Source organism: Rhinolophus sinicus, linkage group LG01 (assembly GCF_036562045.2).
Source record: "Rhinolophus sinicus isolate RSC01 linkage group LG01, ASM3656204v1, whole genome shotgun sequence".
Classification (NCBI taxonomy): Eukaryota; Metazoa; Chordata; class Mammalia; order Chiroptera; family Rhinolophidae; genus Rhinolophus; species Rhinolophus sinicus.
This window is the reverse complement of record NC_133751.1, coordinates 19198622-19225021: the sequence shown is the minus strand read 5'-3', so window position 1 is coordinate 19225021 and position 26400 is coordinate 19198622. Positions and strand designations below refer to the sequence as shown.

At 38.0% G+C, this 26400-nt stretch overlaps 1 protein-coding gene across 1 annotated transcript in view; it reads left to right on the top strand.

Moving 5' to 3' along the window:
• The first annotated feature begins 7341 nt into the window (after window positions 1–7341).
• The window catches only part of LOC141566969 (neural cell adhesion molecule 2), a 395623-nt gene continuing 376564 nt past the window's right edge, over window positions 7342–26400 (top strand). Inside the window, exon 1 of the mRNA XM_074326523.1 lies at window positions 7342–8141. Coding sequence (XP_074182624.1) covers window positions 8087–8141 — 55 coding nt within the window. The 5' untranslated portion in view covers window positions 7342–8086. The remainder of the gene's footprint in view (window positions 8142–26400) is intronic.

The window sequence follows — 26400 nt, the reverse complement described above, 5'->3', positions numbered from 1 at the left end:
AATTGAGTGGAAGGAAGAGAGATTTCCCAAATACTCCCTGCCCCCATACATGCATAGCTTCCTCCATTATAAACATCACTCACCAGAATGGTACATTTTTTACAAAGGATGAACCTACACTGACACATCATAAAAATCACCCAAAGTCTATATTTCACCTGAGGGTTCACTCACTCTTGGTATTGTACATTCAATGGGTTTGGACAAAAGTATAATGACATAGATCCATCATTACAATAGCATACAGATTATTTTCACTGCCCTTAAAATCCTTTGTGCTCTGTCTGTTCATCTTCCTCCCTTCCCTACCTCTGGCAACAACTGATCTTTTCATCATCTTCATAGTTTTGCCTTTTCATTGAAACCATGCAATATGTATCTTTCTCAGATTGGCTTCTTTCACTTAGTACTGTACAGTTAAAGTTCCTCTATGTCTGTTCATAGCTTGAGAGCTCATTTCTTTTTAGTGTGGATAATATTCCATTGTCTGACTATACCATATTCACCTACTGAAGGGTTTTTGGTTGCTTCTAGTTTTGGCGATTATGTGGAGAGCTGCTATAAACATCTGTGTGCAAGTTTTTATGTGAACATACATTTTTAACTCCTTTGGGTAAATATCAAGGAACACGATTGCTGGATAATATGGTAAGAATATGTTTAGTTTTATAAGACACTGCCAAAGTGTCTGCCAACGTGGCTGTACTGTGGTATTTATTATTCAAATTTGTGTTTCCATTGTATGTTCTGTTGTGTCTATGTTATTGTTAAGCTTTCAGTATGCTTTATTAAACATCTCTGCTGGAGCTCTGAGGAATTAAGGTTGGCATCTGTGTTTTGGATTTCAAGTGAAGTCATGCAGAAGAAGGTACAGCCTTGGGTAGCCATTTATACGATGGCAATAAGTAACCTCCAGGGAGTACAGCAGAAATGGGGTTAAGATGAGAAACAAAAACCAGGTCTTGTGTGTGAAGCACGCTGGTGTTCACTAGGCATCCTCACATACCCCTGGTAGCAAATGCGTTGGGCTACTTAGACTACTGTTTACTTGTGTGGATGCCGTGTAGAAATGAAAGGGGAAGTTTGATGCTCATGAGCTAGACAGAGTAAGAATATTTGGTCACTGACAATTAAAGAGATTTTCAACATCGTATCCTAATAAATATAATGAGAACATCTGAATCCCAAAGCAGAAGAATAGAGTTAAAAGGACAGAAGATATTAAGGAGTGGAAGTCGGTTAGTACACCTTAAATTTGACAAATATGAATACGCACACTCTTCTAGAGTCTGATTCAATTGAAGACGATTAATTAAAAATGAGAATAGAAACTCAGAAAATTTGCACACATATAAATATAAAATAAAATAAAATAAATAGGCAATGCTACTGTGGGTAGTGTTTTGAAGTCTTTCTGATTAGGAGGATAAATTATACATTTTGGAGAGCAATTTAGGCCATATGATTCCTGTACCTGCAAATGGTCATATTTTTTTAGCCAAGTTATTGAACATCCAGTAGCCTCAGGATGCAATCTATAGAATGTTCAGATCTCTGTGAACAAAGATATTTGTATTTCAGTGTTATTCATAATAATAAAAATTACAGAAATACGCTTAATATCTTAGTAGAGGAAAATTGTTAACTGTGTTAGGGTGCAGTCCGTGTAATCAAATGAAGTTTTTAAATTTATATTTGCAAACATTAATGACAATGTAAAATATTAATTTCAGATATAAAATAAGGTAAAGCATGCCAAATAGTATTATCTGAGGCCTTATTAAGAATATGTGTGTATGTATGTATGTATGTGTGTGTGTATATATATATATATATGTGTATATATATGAAAGATTGCAGAAAGATGTTCTAAAATGTTCAAGGGTGGTCTCTATCTGGTTAATAGTGTATGAATATTTATCATTTTAATGAGCAGAAGGTAGAAATTTGGGAAGAGTAAATATGAATTTGTAATAAAATATGTACAGATATTTAGTTTTATTTCTCTAGTCTACTAGTTTTTACATTCCCCAGCTATTTGTCTATTTTCAGATCAATATCTTCCATCATAGGTATTGAGTTCCTTGGTATTAGAAAGGTTATAAAATCCAGTAACAGGTAGGAAATACATGTTTATTGAAATCAAAGACTAATGATTAAACATGGTGGCAAGAAAAATGTGTTATTTTCATTTAAATGAGCAAGGATCATCACAAGTAAATGTAAAATATAAATATTTTTAATCTAAATAATTCACATTAAAATAAAATAATGTGCATATTCAAATAATGTGCATTGGTTGATTATTAGGTAGCTATTAATGGTTTGTGGATATACAATGGGGATTCCCAGTGCTACCAGTAGCTTGCCTATCTCTAATGGATTGCTTATCTCACTTGAGAATTAACAGAAACATCATACCATTAAGTAAATAATCAAATGATCTTATGCAATAGAAGTTTTCCAATTTAATTACTGATCATATCGCCCTGCAAAAATACATTTAGTTAACGTTCTGTTTCCTTTCAAATGTGTATGTGTATGGGATCACTTTCCAGGCCGGAAAGATTTGTTGTTATCTAGTATTATGTAATAACTGCCCTCCATTTGACAGGATTTGTGCAGACATCACCTTGGTCAATACTACCCATGGATAAAAAATGTGACTTCTGAGTGCTGTGATCAATATTTGGGCAACGATCACTTCACATCATGATCCTTGTCATATCAAATAGTTTCATTGCCAGCCACCCTTTTCCTGTCTTACTTTGTCCTGGATATATTCTTAAAGTTATGTCAATCACTCTTTTGTCAATGTGTTATAGGTTTGTTACATTTCTGCTCTGTCTATTATTATCTTTGCCAGGGATGTCTTGGTGAAGAAAAATATAATACCCCTTAGAGTTATGAAAATATTATTCTGGCAAGTGGCAGATTAAAGACAGTTATTGCATAATTTCAGCGCCAACTGAGCCGTTATTTGCCCAGAGGGAACATGAAGTAGCCATGAAGTAAAATGACCCCATGTATCTTGACAGAAATTAAAAAGTAAGAAGCTGGGACAATTAGGGTGCCTACGTAGCATAAATCTCTCTTCTGTTTCTTAATTTCAAATAGAATGGCTAAGAAAGTAAAGCATTTGCAAAGGAAAATGTTAAAATCTAAATTTTACCACCAACGTAGCTACTGTCAGACGCTCACAAAGAGCCTAGTAAAACATCTAATGTGTCATATCAAGAAAGTTGAAATTATTTTCAAAGACATGATTATTAGAAAAAGTGGCATTAATGGAGAAGTGGAGGCAGTAGCAGAATCATCTATTTGTAGAGATCTTAGGCTACCTGCATAAATACATATGTTTATAAATCCATATTTATATTTACAGGGGATTTTTTTTCTATACTTTTGTGGTAATAAAAAAGACAAAACAGGAAATTTTCTAGACAAGTAAATGAATAGGTATAATGGTTTGTGAACATTTGAAAAATATAAAAGAACACACAGAATGTCCTATTTCCTAATAATATAATCTTAACACACATGAATTCTGTCAACAGGGAGACTGAACAAAAATAAGATCAGAAATACGAAAACCGAAATAATGTTTAAATCCTGCCTATAGCACACCATTCATGCCTAGGGTCTATGTGTGGATTGCATACCTGCATGCTTTTTGCAAGAATGGACTGCACTTAGCATAATGATTTCAAGATCCATCCATGTTGTTGCAAATGACAGTATTTCAAGTTTTCTTAGGGCAGAGTAATATTCCATTATGTATATATACCATACTTTCTTTATACAATGAAACTGAAAACAACAAAAGAACAAGACAAACAAATAAAGAAACACAAATCATGGACACAGACAACAGTTTAGTGGTTACCAGAAAGTAAGGCGGGGGGGCAGAGAGTAAAGGGGGTCAATTATATGGTGATGGAAGGAGAACTGACTGTGTGGTGAGTACGCAATGTCATATATAGAAGATGCATTATAGAATTGTATACTTGAAACCTATGTAATTTTCTAACTATTGTCATCCCAATAAATTTAATTTAAAAAAAAAGAACGGATTGCCGATGGAAGAGGCAGATTCTCTCTGAGAAGATAATGTCCCCACATAATGCCCCTTATCATTTTCTATCTCTCAGCTACTCTGCCATGTTCATTTTACTGATTCTTTTTAAGGAAATTTGTCTGCTGTCATTTAACCCTGCATCCAGTCTTGTTGGTATTTCCTTCTACTCAACTTTTCATAGATTCCTGAGTTCTGTTCAATTTTTTATTTTTATAAATGAAATAACTACAGCTTCATGTAAGTCTCAGAAGCACTTCCTCAGGTAAGTGGAGATTATGATAATTTGTCTTAAAGAAAAATTGTGAGTCACATGAAAGAGGGAGAACGCATTTCTATACCATTTATACCCTACACAGTACACATTGTTCAGTCATGTTCAGAGATGTGGCACATTTGGAGATAGGACACTAAGTGTCTGCACAATGGGAAGCATGCCTTTGGTGTGGGAAGGACGACAGTGGGCAAAGGCAACTTTTCTATATGTTGTCCCTATACCTTCAATCTGTTACAGAGTGGAATTGACCAAGGCAATTGTCAGGCTGTATATCACTTCGTCACTGCACTGGGGATTGAATGTGCTTCTGATGGAACCCTGGAGAGGCCCTGCTACTTGTGGCTAAGAAGCAGTTAGGGCAAGTGTGGGAGGCTTTCTCTGACTATGTGCCACTCTGCTATTGAGACTTCACGGAAACATTACTTTAGGCTACCTGTGGAGAAAACCCATGAGAGCCTCTGTTGATAGTCTTCTGGTGTGCTTAAGAATTCACAACCAGGCCTTACACCTGGGGATGGAGACAACCATTCTGGCTCTTCTTGACCATTTATGTCTGGACTTATATTTTGAGAGGTTGCAAATAGCATTTTAGCATAACATGGTCCTAGACCCCTTTTCCAATTCCACACTACCTTTATATTTTACACTGCATTTTTTTAAAGTTAGATTTCTCGTTGTTTTCCATGCATGCCATGTGTTTACACGGCTTTGCTTAAGTTCCTCTCTGTCCGGCCCACATCTCTGTCTCATTTCTCCCCTTCTTCAAAACTTCCTCAAGCTTTCCTTAATCCACTCTTCGGAAATGATCCCCTCCTCTATGCCACATGGCAGCTTGTTTTTACTTTTCTTAAGACATATGTATAACCTGATTTATATAATCAAGTTTTGTGTTTATGCCTGATCTCTTTGACAAGACTGTTAATAAATTAAGGGCAGTATCAATAACCGTGTCACCTGTGTATATCCCTGAGACCCATGCTTTATCTATTCATTGTTTCCATACACACTGGTAGATTCTGTCTCTCCCTCTCTCTTGCACACACACACACACACACACACACACACACACACACAGAAACAGAGTTTATATACTGTCTTATGGTACAAACCTCTTTCAGAAACATCATTAACGTCTGATGGATCATTACTACCCTCTCTTCTCCCTGCACACCACGCTAAGGACTTTTAATGTCTAAGTACCTCAAAGGGTACCAGCCAAATTCTCCTCTGGCATAATTTAGCCCTTTGCCTGAGATAATAGTAAGTCCACTTCCAATAATAAAGAGGATGATCCAAATATCAAGATTACTAGGTGTGTGTGTGTGTATGTCATAGGCACTTGGCCATTCCTTGTGTCACATTGAAAAATATGCAGGTTTTGTGGTGAAGAGGCTATCTGGCACAGGTAGTATCAACTTTCTTCTGTGACTTGTAGCATTTCTTCATTCCGTAGAGAAATCAAGAACTGATGAAAATAAACAGGCAGGTGTGCTTCACTTCTACCATGTTTCCCTGAAAACAAGACCTATCCCAGAAATAAGCCCCAGTTAAGATCATCAGCCAGATGGACACATTTAGTATGTTATGACGATGTTTCAGAAGATGACATGACTGTATTTGAATAAATGTAGATTGGAGTACATGAAAAAATAAGACAGCCCCTGCAAATACGCCCTGATGCGTCTTTTGGAGCAAAAATTAAAACGCGGTATTATTTTCGGGGAAATACGGTATAAATGTTCTGTGTCCATCTATTTCCTGCAAAGAGCTGACTGCAAGCTTACTTAAACACAGTTACTGCTTTCCAGAATGAGGAAAGGGTGCGGGGAGGGAGCCTCGGCAAACAAACAAACAAAAAAACAAAATAAAATTACTAAATATATCGTCCTAAATATATTACTATAAAATCGAGACGGAAGAAGAGGCTGTCAAGCTCTGGGGTTCTGAGAGGGTCATTAGTTAGAGTTCAGCCATGGTGTATGTTGAGAGCTGCCTTTTCCATTCTTTGCAATAACCCTATCCCAGGATCCCAAGTAAGTGAATCTTCTGTATAAAGAAGACTGTGTTCTGCCTGGGGAGCACAAAGCACAGACGATATATCTTCTATCCATGACAGCTTGTTTCTACTCTTACCCCTTGCCCTCCATTTCAGTATGGAATCTAGGTGTGCAAGTGTGTGTGTGTGTGTGTGTGGGGGGGGGGGTGTCGGGGAGGCTGGATTCTGAGCTGTACTATATTTCTATCTCCTCCGATTTCCGTGTCCTCACAGATAAGGAGATGACTAAGGGCCGCGCTGGGGCTGGAGTGAGGCAGTTGAGTACCCTAATGTACCAGAACGAAAAGTGCAAAGAAAGGATCCATTGTCACTTCCAGCCTGTGGCTTTGACCCAGGCTGACCGACGAGGGCCCTCGGGGACAGGGATTGTGACCCTAGCTCGCTCTTGCCACAGGTTTCACATCAAACTGACAAACCTTTTCCTACCCTTTCCAGGAGAAATCACGAAATGACCCAACCTTCCGGATAGGAGAGTTTTAGCTCTGGGGCTTGCTATGGCTCCATCACTTCATTTTACACGCGTACACATACACGCAGGTGTGTATGCGGGGATGGCTTCGGGAAGGATCCCCACGCAACTCAGCTTTGTACAATTCCAGGAGCTCCCTCATCGTGCCCTCGTGGGGACCTGGCCAGTGCTGTGCGCGGGGGACCGCTGAGGGTGGCGAGGGCAGACTTGGGACTTCCCCAAGGACGCAGATAACACCGACAGCCGAGTTTAACGCAGCTCCGCCAACATCTCGCCCCCTCCCCAATCTCTCTCGCTTAAGGTACCTGCTGTTACCAGCAGTGGGTCGACATGGATAAGAAACGCCGTGTCCCTTTTCCGCCTGCCCTTTAGATCCGGAGCAGACAGCCCGTGTAGACACTAGAGGACGACTGCTTCCCCTCTGCCGCGGCAGAGTGGAAACCGTGGGAAAGGGGCACCTGCTGAAGGTTTGAGCGAGGGCCTGGGAGTGACAAGTATTCTCTCTCCCGAACGCCGTTGGAAGGATGAGAGCTGCAGACTAACCCACCGGCCCTCAGATCCCCGCATCGGCTAAGCCCTGGGCGGGCTTGGTGTGCGGGGCCGGACGGCCGTTTGCAGCATCTGCATCAGCTTAAGCGGCTCGTTTCCGCGAACTGGCCGGCAGTGGTGCAAGAGCTCGAGGTTTCCTTCCCTCCTGGGCACAGAGGCGTCTGTTAACTTGCGGATGGCCGCCGGGCTGAGCGTAGGACCTCCACTCGCAGGCATGCTCCCGTAAACCCAGTCGCAACGGCCCCTCTAGCTGGAGGCATCAGGAACCGAACTCGCGTCTCCGAGCTCGAGTGCGGACGAATCCTGGGGCCGCGCGCCTCGCGGCAGCCGCCTCCGTGCGGCGCGGAGGGATACGCCTCGGCCGCACCTCCCCTCCCCGCGCTCCCGCCCCCGCCTCCCTCCCAGCCCGGCTCTGCTGCCGCCACGGCGGCCGCTGCTGCTGCTGGTGCTGCTGCTGCCGCCGCCGCGGCTGCCTGGATATAGTGCGGCAAGGAGCGGAGCTTGCAGTCACTTTGCGAGGAGGAGCGCGCGGGCTGCGGGCGGCTGGGGCACCCGGGAGTGGCGCCGGCTCTACCTGCGGCGGCCGTGGAAGCGGAAGGTTCTCTCTCCAGGGCTGGACTTAATAACTTTGGAAGTGTCCACCAGTGTCACGTCCTGAACATGAGCCTCCTCCTCTCCTTCTACCTGCTCGGGTTGCTTGTCAGTAGCGGGCAAGGTAGGAGTGTGGTTCTTTATTGCATTTACTTTCCCTCCCCCTTCCACCCAACCCTGAGAGGCAGAGGGAGGCACAAGAAGGTTTAAATGGAAGAACTAAAGTTATAGTTATTGTTGTCGTTATTATTTTCGCTGCCGCTCAAAACTGCATGTGTATCTTAAATAAGAGAAAATACAGAATTGGAAATGGGCAGCAGTGAGCAGGAGATTGAATCAAACTCCTTTTCTAGGGTCTTGGCTTTCTCTGGTTTTCATTATCAAAAATTGGATGAGTCTGTTGGTGTGTATTAACAGTTAAATAGCTGAGGTTGCGGGAGGAAGGGGAACGGTGATGTTTTACAGAAGCAGCAAAAACTATCATCATTAAACTCGTTTTTGAAATATCTGTTGTGTGCAAGAAATTCAGTTCGTAGAGACTCTCTGTTTTCCCCGCTTTCCCAAGACCCCAATTCCTGACTGTGAAGTGAACGATGATGGCTTATTTCTGTTGAAAACTAGGAGACCAGAGAGGGGCCATGGATGTCGTGTGTAAGAAAGCAAATGGAAAAAATTAGGGATGTGTTGCAGTCATTCATTTTCACACCTCCCCCCTTGTTAATACATCAAGGTTGAAAATTTTTATAACATCAGATTGTTATTACACTTGTAAGGTTTTTTTTTCTTTTTTTTCTTTTTAGCTCGTGGAGAACTAGTGGGAGCCTTTATCTCTTAAGAAAAAGAAAAAGAAAAGGAAAAAGGAAAAAAAAAAAAAAAGGCATAATAGAATAATAACCTGGGAGGAAATTTGTGAAAGCTACCCCTGTTTATCTGTATAGAAATATATGTGAATTTATCTTGCTTTTTTTTAAAGATAGTTCACATTCACATAAAACATATTTATAATAAATGGAGGTATTTTCAACTATCCAGACAAGTTTGGACATTTAATTGGGGACACAAAATTCTAAAACATGCATTGGTGGAAGTCTGTAAAGGAAAAGAAAATAGCAGTGATTTTGTGATGTGTAATAATTTAGAGAATGTTATATTAGTAGTACTGCATGGAACTGTTTTTGGAGGAAAAATAAATTGCAAGACAAGTTAAAATATCTCCACTCTATTACATTCTAAGCATTTTTTAGCCACTTCTACGTTGCTCACTTGGTCCAGCAGGGGGTGGTAGAACTCCATTTTAAGCCTAGAAATGGTGGTTTCTGCTATTCCACAGTTACCGGGTCCTTCTATCATTCTTCAGCAGGGCTTGACAATTTGGGTACGAAACCTTTTCTCTGCCTTTCTCCTCCCTAAAGCTATAGTGGTAGTGGCTGATGAAACACGATTAGATGCAGATTTTATGTTCAGAATGCAAGCATTGGATGTTGCTATAGTTTGTAAAGTGTCTTAGTGAGATGCTGCTCATGTTCCCTTAATAATACAGAGTATGCAAAATTTCAGTCGTAGTATATTTGCAGCTACATCCATCTGAAGCTAATATTATCCCAATTGGTTAATTCAATCACTATTACAGCAAAAATCAACGTATACTTTATGCCCTATAGATATGCTGCTTTAATTTTTGGAGAGATTCTGATTATGTTCAACTGTTCATTTATAATATAGACAGGTATTTCTGAATACTAAGAAGAAGTCCCTGAAAATTTCAGTTAAAATACCACTGTAATTAACCAAGTGTAGATAGTATGGAGCACAATGGGGGCATAACAGGAAGCAAGTTTATGCAGACTTATCATTACATTGTTACTGGTTTGGAGAAGAAAAATGTCTCCGTTGTGGAGTGTATGAATTTACCATTGTAGACCTTAAATGTGTTGGCATTTGGAGGATACAAGGGAAATGTAGGAATGTTTAAATAGTACATAAAGACACATATAATTTGGGTCTACATATGTAACGTATGTGTGATTTACCCAATCTATAATTCAGAATGCAGGGTCATTGTAAAGAGGAGCTCTGAAACTGAAACGTGCCTAAGGGAAGCCCATATTCACTGCAATAAAACAGGGAAGGAGGAGAGAATTGTTCTAAAGATCTCTCTATCTAGTACAATTTAACAATGCATGGCACTCACAGAGGCATAGATGCACATCAGAGAGACCTAGCTTTTGTGAAACGGAACATGTAGTACTTCTGTGCCTTGTGCCCTAATGAAGTCAAGATGCTTAGAAACAGCAAGCCTGATCCAGGAGTCCAATTCCTCTATGCTAGTGTTTTGTTCTCCAATTAAGGATGTAGCAGGAAGTATCAGACACTCCCCTGGGAGCAGTTTTTATTTAAAAAAAATAAATAAAAAAGGATCTGGTGTAACTCATAATTTTCTTTATTCTTTTATAAAGGGGGGCATGGAAAAACCCTCCAGTCAGTGATCCCTGGACTTGCGTTAGAAATACTAAAATTCTAGCTTGCTGATTTATGTTTCCAACAATATACTTGCAGGGGATTTTATGAAGCATGATTGAAGCTATTGCTGTGGAAAGTGGTGTGCAGTTAGACTGGGGAAAGGCAGCGGTGATGTATTCCCTTTTAAGTAGTCAAAACGTTTTGAATTGCAGCAGTTGAATAGGAGAAAATAACAGAATTGAAAAACTGGCTAACTTAAGTGGATGCCAATACCGTGATTAGCTAATACGGCCTAATAGTTCTATTTCTAACTTTCAACACAACATGATTGTTCTACTGTAGTGAGAGCCTTTTTTTATTACAGCAGAAATGCTTCTTTAAAAGCCTCTCATTTCCACTGCAAGATTAATATCTAATGAAATAAGGTTAGGATTTAATTGTCTAGTTTGAATTTAATTGTCAACAGAAAGGGGATTCTATAACTCTAACTTCTGCAATTATTTTTCCTTTGTATTCAAAAGTTGGTCACAGCCTCTGTCATCATAAATCTCAAGTGATAACTTGAGTCTGTGATTCACAGTGCTTTTGGATCTATGTAAATTTAGATTCCCAAACTAGTACTACGTAGGGGTTGCTTTCTTGAAGCCTTTTTAATTTCTAAATCATTTTCTTTGTCTTCTAAAAACTACCCAAGTATGATTAATAAAATCAGTTACTAGATGTTCAAATAGATACAACAGAAGCATTGTTGTACCAAAAGGTAAGGTGAAAACAGAGCCATTCATCTGTCTTGCAATTCACTTCACTCATATGTAGTCAGAACACTTACCTAAGCCAAAAGCACGGGAGAGGGAAGTGAATTGTCCAGTTAATTAGTTAAGTTTACAAGCATCTGCTTCCATTTACTCTTTATGGTTAAATATTAGTGACTCATCATTCATTAGGGAAGTGTACCTTCTACAAATCAAGCACAGGTGTGTGTGGGTGTCTACTGGTGTCAGGTCTACAGGAAGGTCTTCACAAACCTATCTTCTGTGTAGGGTGTTACACAGTTACAGCTTCTCTCCCATCCTTTTTCTGCCTACCCTGCTCTAATTCTCTGTGGTCAGCCTCTTTTTGCTAGGTTTCTATTGAGTCAACTCCATATTCATTTGTACTTAGGAAAGATTGGCTATGTAAATTAATATCATTATTGTCAGTGAGTAGCCCGGAGGGTTTCTTTCCCTGCTTTATATCAGAGGCATAAGTAGAGCATTTTTGGTCACTTTAGTTCTAATGATGAATTGGAGCCCAGAGAGCAAGAAGGGAAGTTGGTGGGTCAGGGGTGTCCAGTGAGTTTTTTCAATGACACAGGGGGCTGATGTTTTCCCAGAGGTAATGATCTATTAGAGAAGCAATTAGTGGAACAAAAGAACCTCATTCAGGACAAAAAGAAAGTCAAACTTTATATAATTTAGTAAATAAAATGGCTTTTGTCTACCACAGAACTAGTTTGCAATGGGACTGAGAAACGACTACAGAAGCCAGGGCTGGTAACCAAGCCGAAGAGTGCAATTTGTTTTTGTCTGAATCCTCAGGAGGGAGCATTGCAAAGGGAAGTAGGGTTGTCAGTCTGAAGCCTCTGGAACTAGTCCTGCTGCTTTCACTGGCTTTTGACATTGGGAAAATGATTTTAATTTATCTGTTTTCAGGGTCATCTCTTGTAGCAGTGAACTTTCAAGAGCATGAAGAAAGTGCTCGATATGTGGTAGAGGGAGTCTGAATTGCTTTTGTTGTTTTAGTCCAAAATAAAATTAATCCTCTGGGTGTTAGCGTATGCAAAATTAAATTAATAATTTTAATATTCTTATAAAGGAAATTCATTGTTTTTCAAGTTTTATTGACCTAGATTCTAAATTCCTTGTGCTCTTTATACTATCCCAATGATATTGAAGATAGGCCTATTAAAAAGATTATAAATTAGTTTTAATTTTCCAAATTATCTGATACGAAAGCACATTAAGATACAAACAGTGTTTTTATGCTTTCTATTAAATGTAATATTCCTGAGCTTTGTAGAGCCAAGCTATCTTTAATTGTTTAGCAAATGAAAATGCTTGTATGTAGAACTCTTTTAAATATTTTAATAAATTTTAACTATTTACAACTATAATAATAGTGCTGATAACAAATAGCAATCAGTATACTTTGTAGTTTCACGTATTGACTTGTGCCACTAACCATAGTTAAGAGAGATGATGGGTAATTTGAAGAATGATGATGAAAGTTGGAAGAATTTCAGGTCAATTGATCAAAATTTTGTTATTGAAACTAGCTGGGAAGGGGAAGGAACACTGGACTTGAAACCAGAAGACGTAAACCACTAAGAGTCCCTTGACTTTGAAGAAGCAACTTAAACTCTCAGAACCATTGTTTGCTTATTTGGAAATCTGATATAAATACGTCTGGCTAGTTGGCCTTGCCATATGGCCTGCCATAAGGAGCAATTGTGATGATAGATGTGTGTAGCCATCTTGTAAAACGTCAACCTTACTATGACAGACATTGTTTATATTTTTGGTATAATATATAGTCAAATCTGCCTGTGGTTTGAAAACATCTCTTTTATTCAATTTTTAAAAATCATCATGAGCTGCTCTGTGATTAGAAAAACATGTTGAGGCAGAGATGCTCTAATTCATTGATAAGGGGCTTATTCATTATTTATTCATTCATCAGACATGCATTAAATGTCTGCAGTGTCTCAAACACTTTATTGGAATCATTCTTAAAAATGGTTGCATAGGTTATGTGGTGAACAACTCCAGGGGGCGCCACTCATTGCCATAGAATACATATTTATTTTCACAGTTTTCCAGCAGATGGCAGTAAAGGGTCTTGAGGAAGGGGTTTCTTTTTGTATGAATCCCTTCTGTGGGCAACACCAGAGTCACTGAGAGGGTTAGGCTGGGCACTCGGTTAGGGTAAGCGACTTATTAAAAGTATAATAGAAAAGTAGAAGGGTTAATAACTAGAGCTCTGGTATCTAAACTCTTAATTTAGTTCTGTGAAGACCAACATTCTGCATCAGTTTTTTATTTATTTATTTATTTATTTAAAATGAAGAATCGAACATTTCTTCAGCTGAATGTATAATTATAACACTTTAGTTCTGTGTCATTTTGTCAGTCAATCAATTAATAAATAGTTGTTCAGACCTTCCAATGAGTATAATGCCAGCATCTTGTAACCGTATAGACCACTTTTTGGAAGTGCTTTCAACCAGTTTACAATTAATCGTTAAGAATTCAAGAGACTATTAACTTTATTTTATGAGTGAGAAAATTGAAGTGCAGAGGGATTATCTGACTTGCCTATATCAACTATAGTTAGGAGTTATCTGGAATTAAGATTAAATATTCTCACTTCTGGTTCAGTGCCTATTTTTTAAGGATTTAATGTTTGAAAATTTGTATGTGAGGAGAAGGGGTGGTGCATAGAATTCAATGTTAATAGTTGAGAAGACAAAAAAATGTATATAAATTTAAAAAGCCAAATAAGCATATGAGATATCTATAAAACTGTTCAACCAAATGTTGCCAAATGACTAAAGATATTGTGTAATTAACTAAAAATAAGTGATTTAAATAAGTGCTTCAGAATTCAGTACCTAGAAAAAGCAAAAATTTGTTGAGTGTGTACTAATAGCAGGCTCTATTGTAAGTACATGTATTAACTAGCTTAATATGTTCAAGAGCCCTCTAATTACATCATATTATCATTCTCCTTGCATACTTGAAGGCTATGAGACATAGGACATTTAAATAACTGTCTAAGGTTGCACAGAAACAAAGATTTGAACTCAGGATATGTGCAAAGACTTGCCTTTCAACTAGGACACCACCTTGCCACTTAGTGAAGCAGACAGGGGTTCAATGTGGTAAGAGTAAAGGGAGAAAGTAATACAAGGAGGAAAAAAGACAAACAAACTGTAAACAAGTTGTAGGAAAAGAGGGGGATGTTCAGAGGACAGCAGTCATCCAGTTAAGGTTTTGGAAAGGTGAGTTGTTAGACTCAATTATGGAAATATTAGTGGGACTGGGAGGCAGAAAGGTCTTGAGGCCAAGCTGAGTTGGAAGCTGTTGTGTAGATTTTGGGAGCCATTGTTTGGGCAGGAAAATAATGTGGTTCAAGTTTTGTTTTGTTTTTAAGTCTACAGGCGCTGTGTGTGTGGACCTGAGGAAAATAAAAAAGGAGTGGGCATGAGATGTGTTTCTATGAGAGAACTAATGGATCTTAATAACAAATTTGATTTGGGAAATTGAGAGGGAAGTGGTGCCTGAAGTTTTAAGCCTCTTTGACAGAAATGATGGTTATACCCTAATAGAAATAGAGAAATAAGAAAACCAAGCATAGGGTTGTTTGTTTTATTTTCTTTTTTGCTTGTTTGTAATTTTCGAAAATGATACGTTGTGTTTGAGGTATCTGTGGAACATCTAGACAGAAATGTCATCAATACATTTTGAAAGGCCTATTGTTGATCTTTGTCATTTCTTCAGAATCTTTATTGTCATTTATTTAATTTCTCTCTCTGTCTTGTTCTTCCATCACAATTTGTACTCTCATATTATTTAGCATGTCTGGAATTTTGAGTAAAGTCTCAGAAGCATGTCAGTCAAATTTGCTTTTACCTATTCTTCACTCATTTTTTCTGCTTGTTTATGGGTTTGTTTTTTTTTTTCCTTTTCATTCTATGGAAACTCAAAAACAAAACAAAATATGCCAAAATAAAAAGGAAACCAAAAACAAAACAGAAAAAAGAAGTAACACCAAAACAAACCAAAAAATAAATTTGATATTGAATATATGGAGTTGAAAATTTTTGTGTTAATATCTAAGGGAACTAATAGTTTTGAGGGTCTACTCTAATAGGCATTTAATCCTGATAAAAATCACATTTGATCAGTGATATTTTGAGATTGAGATTGTCTGATTTGCCTAGAGCTATTAACTAAGTTCTGTTGCTGACACCCAAATTTATAGCCAATGAACATCAAATGCATTTAAGATATAGTTCAATCTTTTCTGCTTCTGTGTGTACATATTACCTCATATGCTACTGGTAAATACGGGGATGATGCAGGAATTGTGTTCATATATATATACACATATATATGTATGTATATATATACACACATATATATGTATATATATACACATATATATATTTATATATACATATATATATAATTTCTTGATATATGTACATATATATGATATATGATTTCTTCACCTCATTAATTTTAAATGATCTGGAGCAAACTTTCTCATAATTAAAGAGAACTCCTTAGCAATTTATGAAGATGTTAAGAAATATGAAAAATCAACTCAAATGCCTTCCCTTAGTGCAAGTATTAGTTTAGTGGTTTGAAGAAACTTCTTGATTTCCACTATTATGTATCTGGCAATGGTGAGAGTGCAGCTAAAGAAACTGAGAAGTCATTTTCTCCTGTGTTAAAATGACGTTTGTTTACTTGTTCATTGTTTTTATTTTTTTTAGAACTACACCCTGGATCATAGTTTTCAAATGTCCTTCACGGTTTGCATCTTGAAAGAAAATAGAGAAACTAGGTACAAATACACCAGTAGAGATTTAACTATGCTAATCTTTTAATTAAGGTACTACGATTTTGTTAGTGCTTGATTACACATATTTGGAGGTTTTGAATGTTCTGACCTATAATCTTGTCCTTTCCTGTAAGTCCTGATATGCCTTTTACTGCACAATTTTTCACATATCAGTGTTTTACAGATGCATATATGGTGTTAGAGAAGAAACACATGTCACTACTTGTAAAATAAACCAATGTAGTATGGCTAAGACCTATATTATAGTACCAAAGCGAATTTCCCAGTTGAAGAAAATAAGTACACTTGTACTTTTGTCATATGTATGGAAGGTTTGTGGACAGTTTTTCTGTTATTGTGACTCATCCATATCCAACCAGTTTTCTAATATCTGTAATACTAGTCTTTCTGATATATATATATATATATATATATATATATATATATATATACACACACATATATGTATGTATGTATGTATGTACATGTGTATATATATATATATATATATATGCCCTACTTCATTTCTCTCTAAATATTATTATACACCAATAACAAATATGTTATAAAATACATCATGAAGTATATGCCATATACATTTTTAAACTTATTTACTTAGACAAAACACTTATAATTGGAGTTCCACGATTATCCTGAAAGGTAGATACTATCCTGATTTAGAAAAGAGGAAAATGAACTTCAAAGAGGTGAAATAATTTGCCTAAGAAGAAAGTTATAAAGAATGGTAGGACCAGGACTTGGTATAAATATTTTCTTCTAGATACAGCATATTTTCCTATTATGATGTCTGTTCTTACCTAAATACATTTTACTCACACATATGGAGCAAGTCTCAAAAATGACTTTGTCATATAGTACATATTTTATGTCATTATGCTCTTCAAAGATACCTTTGAACTGAGTTTACGGACACACACTGTTCATTTTAATTAGGGATCTACCTATCATTGGAATTATTTGGGAGTTCTTAGGACTATTATGACTTTTATCTTTTATTCATTTGCACAATCTTGTTTACTCAGCCTCATGCTTGGTATTGGACCCTATAGCCCCAGATTGGACCCTATGTCCACCCCCACCCCCATGTATTTTATACTTTTCCTTCCATTCTTTGCCTGGACAATTGCTATTATTTTTCTTTAAGACTCAACTCAAGCATTTTATCACTGAAGGCATCTTTCTGTCTTTCAACAAATCTATATTAGTAGCTTACTACATACCAGTCAATGTGAAGGCACTGGAGATACAATCTAAGATGCTAATATACCTGAATTCTGCAGCTAATATACCTCAAACTGCACTGTACTCTAGGTGACATGACATTTGAATGAACTCCATGAGAGCAAGAATGCCTTTCTATGTGGCTTTTCATTAAATAGAATGTACTTGAGTAGGGAGTTCACTGTAAAGTCATATGTGTATTCCTGGGACATAGTAGGTGCTTAGCAAATACAGACGGTTCCACAAAAAATGTATATACATTTTAAGAAAGGAAAACTATTAAAATTGTAATACTGAATATATACCAATAACAAAAGATGAATACAAGTCACATTTGACTTCTGCAATTACAAGAGGTGCTGCTCAAAGTGGTTACCATCAGCGTCCAGACACTTCTGATTATGGAGAACTACTGCTTGAGCAACATTGACCAAAGTGTCCACTTGTATACATTTTTGTGGCACCCCTGGTATATGCTGAATGAATATTTAGTATTACTCAGCAGAATAAAAACAAATAGCTGGCTATTTAAAAATATACTCATATTTACTCAACTTTGGGTAATAATTAGGTTCCTTGAAAATATACTGTCTGTAGGTCTGAGTATTTATTTTAAACTTTTGTTTTTATCACTGCTGTGCATGTGATAGGCCTTCAAAAATACATGAATATCTATAAAAGAATATCGATAAAATAATCAAGTAACACTGATTATTTAATTCAGGAGGAATAGCAAAGATGACCTGCCTTACATCCTGCAATGAAAATTAATTAGACTGGTAATAAACTTTTAAATGCCGCTAAGATTTGTTCTTTTGAACCTTTATCTGAGTCAGAGGTTATGTAGTTGAGGTTTCAAAATCTTCAACGTATAGAAACGAATGAGGGTTATATAATATATTGATAGTGGTAAAATTAAACAGATTAGATATGGTCAATAGTAAATACCTGATATCTCAATAGAGCAAGTATTTAAAGTCCTCAAAATCAGAAGTAAGATAATACCCTGGGGTTAATTAAAAGTTGATTATTCAATCAGTGATTACTGGAAGCCAATTCTAAACTGTACAGTTTAACCTCAAAGCATTGTCTCTTGTCTGGTAGCCATATTTTATCATGATTTTATGATGGTCTCTACGTCTGACTTCAGTGATAAAAGCATTTAATTAAACAGAATATATTTTCAGATAATCTAGAATATCATCTATTTATTTCCTTGTCCCTTATTTATCCACTAATGTTACCATTATTGTGTTTGCCACTTTGAACTTGAAATACAGTTTGCAATTAAAGTATTACTACTGCTTCTGATTCATCCAATTTAACTTGCATTTCCCCCCCTCACATTTCTCATAATTTATAATTACTTTAACTGGTTGTCTACATGAGTCATTTTGTTCAAAGCCCCCTCAAAAGCCCCACGCTAATGCATTTTACTTCTGTGGTGATTGCATGTAGTCTTCAATTTAGAAACAAAACTCAACATAGGTTATTAAATGATATTTGCCAATCTCTGTGCTCTATTGAAAACTTTGACAGTCATATTTGGATAGTAAACATTCAAGTTAGTATTCTCATATTGAAATAACAGTTAGTACAGGATCCTGAGCAAGTATGAAATACTGTAAATTGCTAATGTATTTCTCTTTCAAGTACCAGTTCCAGTTCTACTGTAATGAAACATTTTATTAAAAACACACTCCTTTGTACACTGCATTAATGCAGAGATTGGTTAATGGTGACTTATTTAAGCAGGTTGTATCTTTTTCTTGCTAGGAAAATGAAAGGATTGAATGTCTTGACTATGATGGAGAAGGGGACTTATTTATTAGTTAACTTTTACGTTTCTCTTCCTGTTTGGCTGCCTCTCACTCCCGTCCCTCATTTAGAAGTCTCCATAACTCAGGTGATGTATGTGGCTGTGGATATGTGATGGGAGAAGAAAGATTGTTCTATGAAGTTATGCAGTGGCTTTTTGGAATTGCAACTCCAAACGGCTAATTGTGACTCTGAAATACATTCTAACCACTGAGCAAGAAATACATGCAGGGAGCTGAGATTGAGAAAGGAAAGTAAATGCTAAGCAAAGATCAATCACTTTTGTTTCCAGGAGGCGAATTCATCAGATAAAAGGGAGTGGGAAAGTGGGTGATAGAGTCCAAGTGGCTGGTAGGATAAAGTCTGATGTAGTTATATAGGGTAGGATGGGAGACAGAGACGCCCAGCAAAACAGAATGATTGCAGGCAAGTTTGTTTCCTCCAGGAGCAGTGTGTGTTTGTTAAGTATTTGATGAATTCATTGAATGAAGGGAGTGTCAAAGATAAAGAAAGCCAGACACTAGTTAAAGTGGTAACAACAGATTTTAATCAGCAATATACTATATTGGGGATATAGTATATCCCTGTGTTCAATAGGGTTAAAAGCCCAGTGTGAACTGAACAGTGGTTTGGAGAGGTGACTGGGCATTTTAAGGGAGAATGAAGGAGTGAGGAAGGCGGTGAATGGGAGTTCAGTAGAGTCATGGAATCGAAAAATTACAGAAAGCAGAAAGGGGTCCTGTTGGTTCATGTGAAACCCATCTGCATTTGTTAACTGGTGTTTATGAAAAGTTCGGCTCCAGCCCTCCCACAGAGCCTGGGAGACAGGGGGCTAGATTTTAGGTATTGACTGGAACACACAGTCAATTCGGAGGCAGCCTTGAGTTTTTTTCATGCAGACACCTTAAGGGAGGTTAGTGTCATCCATGGATGCAGCCTTGAGCTGGTAAATATTATGTTAGTGTTTTATTCATATTTTTATAGGCCAAGGTTAAAGCGTAGTTGAGAAGAGGGCTCAGCATAACCTGGCTAGAGTTTGGTGACTGAGATAATCTTTGTCAGACGCAAATCTGTCAGTCACCCTGCAGGGTGTTTTCATATAGCTTACCTCATTTTTATATTCACAGCATATATAGGCGTTCTGGACTATTATAGTACAGATGAGGAAACTGAATTTCATAAAAGTTAAGTCGCATATAATAAGTAAAGGACTGGAAATGCAAATTCGGTTGCTATCTGGTTCTAGAACTTGACTCATGTCACTAAGACATGGTTCCTTTGACGTAGCAAGGAATTGCTGAAGAAAGAATTAGGAGCTACTCTGGTTTCAGATTGTGACCATTGTTTCTGGCCATTTCCTTTGAATAGCCGAACTCTAGGTGAGTGACTACTAATAGGTAAAGGGGTAAATCTTTTAGTGACCTAAAAGATTAATGAACATGGAGAACTGATAGGATTTAGAGATACTGGGTTGGGATGGTTGCAAGGTGGGACAGTTTGATTGTTCAGGTTAGTATAATTCATTAAGGACTATTTAACATTAATATTTAAATACATATAAGCTATATTTTAAATGGCTTCTCTTACTGTAAAACACTATAATTATTAATAATTCAGTAAGTCATCAGTTTGTGGTTGACTTTCCAAATACGTTCATAATGAAATTACATCAGTTTAGGATGCTTTTAGGAGCAAATAAGAGAACACATTCAAAATGGCTTAAAAATAAAGATCTATTACAGCATGAAAGAAGGAATCTGGAGGCAGGTTGGGGTTCATGTTTCTTCTCAGTTTGGGCTGTTATTTTCTTGACTTCATGGAAGAAATATGGCCGCAACCATTTCATATATCACCTCATTATGCAATAAAATCTTAAGTTAGGCAAGATAAATTTTACTGACCTCATTTTAATAATAAAGGGGGGAAATCACTACATATCATCCAGCAGACTTCTCTCAGTTCTCATTGGCTAGAATTGTTTCATATGAAATCCCCTAAACCAAACACTGGGTGAGGATGTCATTACCATGATTTCCCCTGACTAATCAAGAGGGGTATCAGCCTGTCTTGAGGCATATGATTGGCCAATAAAATTCAGCATTCATTTAGTAAGGAAGAATGGGGGTGTGTGATGTGTGGTAAGTAGTCAAATGTGGCTGCCACTGGGATGTTGAATGTGCCCTTTTTGACAGAATGTAAACAATATCAAAAGTCAGTATCTATTAAGCACAGTATACCACATTTATGTACTTTCTATGTGTGAAGTAATTTAATTCTTCAAACTCCCTTATGAGTTTGATTCTGTTTTATAGGAGGAGATACAAAGAGATTCAGTGTTAAAGTGACTTGTCAAACTCACAGAGCTACTCAGTGGCAAAGGTGGGATTGGAACCCAGGCTGGCTGTCAGGGAGTCATCTTTTCCTGCCAGGTCACCACACAAGGAAACTGTTCACATGGTGAATAGTTTTATTGTTGTGAAGTTTAAGAATGGGAGGCATGGATAGTAACTTCCTTTGTGAACAGGCTGTCCTGGACAATCTTCTAAGAAAACGATTATACTTGGTCTTTTTTAATATCTATATTTATACATCTTTTACTGTTCATAAAAAAAAATAAATAAAGACATTGTGTGATGGAAAGATAAAGCAATTTACTTGAAGTCACATACCTGTGAAGTGTTCAAAGTGGGATTTGAATAAAGGCTTATTTTGAATGTGAAGCCTTGAGTTCACGGTGTGCAATGTGTGAGGACTGCAGTTAAAGTGTGTCGGGCAGGGTAAAAGATAAGGATTAAAACACATTGCATAAACCTTACTGGCCCTCCAGAAGTTTACAATATAAAAGGAGCTATTTTTTTTCAAGGAAACATATTTAATTGCTTTAATTTTCCTTCCAAACTAGATAGGAAAATAATGTTCTCAAGTTTAAGGATGCTTAGAAAAACATTTGTTTCCTTTCTGGAAGAGTTGGGGAAAAACAGAAATAAGGATCAGGGTCTTCTTTAGAGAGAGAAGATGAAATGAAAATGAGGAATACTGATTTTAAATTGCTGAGACAGGTTAAATAGTTAAATGAGTAGATTCACTAATCAGGGATCTAATCTAATCTAATCTAATCTAATCTAATCTAATCTAATCTAATCTAATCTAACCTAACCTAACCTAGACCGAGATATGAGCTATACTGGTTGTTGGCCTCTTGATGGCCTCTTCCTGAGACTACATAGTGAATCAAAAGGCAGGATAGAGATTGAGGTGCTTAGGGTATAAAACTATGTGCTTACTCTGTAATTACTGTTTTCTAGTTAGATACTCTGTCTCTCTTTTTCTTTTTTTTAGCATGTGTAAGAGTGTGTGTGTGTGTGTGTGTGTGTGTGTTTCTATGCACATATACATATGCATATAAAAACTTTGGAAAGCCATTCCATCATTCCATACTGTGTTAAAATGTTTGCTATATTTGTTTCATTAGTGCTGAAATTCATGAATATTTTAAACAACTTGTTCTTTGCTGCACTTTTCCTCTAAGACAAAAACGCACTCCACGATAAAACATTGGACTTTATTCACATTTTGTATAACTGAACACTAATTAGCCGTTGTTTACCATTTTCCGGAAAGTAAGACCTAGCCAGACAATCATCACTAATGGGTATTTTGGAGCAAAAATTAGTGTAAGACCCGGTCTTATGTTATATAAGACGTGGTCTTATAGTCAAATAAGATTGGGCCTTATAGTAATTTTTGCTCCTAAAGATGTGTTAGAGGTGATTGTCTGGCTAGGTCTTATTTTCAGGGAAACACGGTAATTTTTCAAGACTAGAAAACAGTATCTGTTGTCTCTCTGTTACACAAAATGAACAGCTGAACAGCTCTTCCACCGTATTTTTTTAAACATACTTCCAGTACACAAACATTCATAATTTATGATGTTTTCCATCAAAACATATCCCCGGAACAGAGATAAAAGCGGCATTTGGAACATGGTTGCCTCAGTTCCAGCTCAGGGGCTGGGACTGAAATGCGTGCACAGGCTGGAATTCTTCATTTGCATTTTCCCCAATTTGTAATCGAAGACATGACGGCTGCTAAGTTTCTAGCAGGGTTATGCTCTCTTTTACACTGCAGTGCACAGCTCAGTTATAACATTTCTTGTTTCAAAGTTGCTGAACAAATTCTTATGCCATGTTTGTAATACCAGGGTAAGGACTGGATCATAAAATTGTAGATGCAGATTCTCTTGTATCTCAGTGGTTGATTGCCATGGCCCTTTTGAGGATTCCTACGCAGATAATCTGCTTTTTTTTTTTTTTCTGATGACAGAGAACAAATTCATATGTGTAAAGAGCTTTTGTGAGATGTGCTGAGAATGTTTTTCCCGTAAAGCTTTTCATCTATGTAGGTATTCAAGACGATTGAGTTCACTTATTGGCAGCAAAGTAATAGTGTTGAAATTAGCATCTCTAACTGTATCAAATTTGCTTGTTTATGGTTTTATGGAAAAAGAAAGTAATTTAAAAGGAGCTTTCCTTTTTCTATAAATGACATGAATGGTCCCATTGTTAAAGGTTTCTTTGATTTTCTTTTGGTCCCTATGGTTTGGTGACGCCACTCAAAATTGTTTCTAGCGTATTCAGAATTCACATTGCGTGGCTGGTTGTTGAAGCATTGTGCCTGAGTTGTTGGCTACTAAATGGATTCTTGCCAGTACATGGCAGTTCCAGGCATTAAGGCAGATGGCTGGTTAGTGCTGGGGTGAGACTCTTTCTTGTGCACAAGTCGGTTGTGGTTTCCTGTGAAGAAATTATTTGGATTCTGTAGCTCAGATGATATCTTCAGCAAACAATTCAACATCTGTGTTTTATTTCCAACATGAGTGTTTCACACTCAGCGCAGGCCAGATCTCTACTTATAAACTGAATATCTAAATATCTTTACATTTCCTTTAGCGTGAAAGCACGTTTTTTTGATAATTTTACTTGCAAAAATGTTTGCTTTTTGTTTGTTGGCATGCAGACACTTTGAGCCTTCCAAATATCCTTCCATGCCAGAGGCTGTATGATAGTTAAGAGCTCAAAGTCTGAAATCTGGCAGTTTTGAAATTAAATCCTGCTCACCCACTTGCTATCTTGAACCCGTGATTCACTCCTCTATTCCTTAATTATTCCCATCTGCAAAATGGGGGTAATAATAATGCTGATCACATTGTAAGTGTTCGACTATTATTAGCTGTCATTGTTAGTGTTACTGTAAAGCCAAGTTATAATTACATAGTTTTTGGTAATTTATTAACCAAGCTTCTTTGAAAGACGTCCACAGAGAATTTGGCTTTATGGAAACAAAGCTCCAGTCAGATGTACAGAATGCTTATTTTGAGGCCGTGATTAGTTTTGGGAAGCTCCTTCATCACTGTACCATAGATGCCGTTGTGTTTAGTTTTTCCACACTTTGCCATGGCAGGTGGCAGCTGCTAAATTGGGCGTTTTGAGTCTTTGTGGTATCTGCGCGCTCTGCTCCTGTGAGTTAGCCATTTATCATCACGGTGCAGTTCTTCACAGCTGAGGCAGAATGAAGGATTCAGGGTAATCACTCAGGTTATTACTTGACCAACTCAGACCTTCTGACTCCTAAATCCAGTGCCAAGTCAGTCTCCCATCAGGGCTGTCCTCCACTTTCGAGGTGTTCCCTCCTCTTTCCCTAACCGTCCTCAGACTCGGACCTGGGTTTAGGTGGGAAGCTCATTGTCCTTGTTTTCGTCTCCAGCCTCCTTCATCCGTAACTCACTGGACCTCCTGGGTCTGCTTGGCTTTGCGCAGCACCTGGCTGCTGCTGGTTAGATCCCAGAGCCATCCCTGTACAGGGCGGACTAGGAGAGACTGAAGAAAGAGGCAGGCCACTACAGACTGGCAGGTTTCCTAAGGAAGGGGACTGACATACACGGCTTGTCTCGGGTGGTCCCAGAGTGAGTTGATCTCTGCACCTGCCTGCCAGAACCGTCCATGTTTATACAGAGGCCTTAACTGTGTTCAGTCACATATACCATCTAGATGGCCTCAACGATAACTGACGCTCTCCAGCTTTCATTCTCGGAAATGGCTCCCACTGTGGGGGGGGGGGCAGAGCATACGTGCCAAGGACAAGGGAGGGGTGAGGAGGGTCTGATCGCCCTGGTGCAGCTCCGATGACCTTCTCCAACATGGACATTCCCTGTGGTTGTTTCCACAGCGTACTCAGTGCACAGCGGTGCCCACACTATTGAATCGCCCTCCCTCCCCCAACTCCCATTGGCTCCTTTTATGCTCAGAGGAAGAGTAGTTCCTGCCACATGACCTGGCCGGTTGTGTCACCCTCATCACCCATGTGACTGGCTTTCCTAGTAGCAGGTTTACTGATCTTCAACTCCCACTTCCTCTTGGCAAGGACGGTCAATGCCCATTTATTCTCCTCTAATATCTGCATCATAATAAAGGAACTATAGGAACACTTTCTAAATCTTTTCCACATTGCACTGACAACTCGGGGGTGGGGAGTGCGGGGAGAGCTCTGCTTGGGTCCTGAGTGGCCAACTGCACTTCCTTATCTTTGTTCGCTAGTATAGTCCATCGTCACTAGTGTTCCTTCCGTGCTTACAGGTGGGAAACAAAGACAATATCCATTCTCTGCTCCAATCTTTCAGTGGAGGTGGTAGTAGAGGTTATGATGGCGCAGGAGTAGGCATGGGAGCGTGGGCTGGCCAGTTGCATTCTGGGTCCTGCCCAGCGTTTCAGCATGAGGAAGGAAAGCTGACCCTCTAAGAGACTCTTGGCAATCTTCTGTTTTCATCCTCACCGATCTTCTGAAGAGTCCTCACCAGTGGCCTTCTTCCCTTTTTTAGGGAATGGGAAACTGTTCTAATAGCAAGCAGGTACATTCTTGTTTTTCTGTGCATTCTTTATTGTAATCTCTTTCATCTCAGTCATTGGTTACTGATATTTAAAAACACATGCGTTATGAAAATATTACTTCCTTTCAAGTGTCTGGATTTTAATACTAAAATCCTAGCATTCTAGACTATTCCTTCTACTATGCTCTATTTAACAGTGCTGTTTGGAAATCAAAGCTGATAATGACCTCTTGGTTCTCTAGGGTCAAACAATGGATGACGTGGCTCACTGGGTAGAAAGTCATGGGCCACAACGTTTAAAGAGCTGTAAGGTGATAACGATTCAGTGTGTAAATATGTAAGACATAACTGGAAATACTGAAGAGGAGAGAAA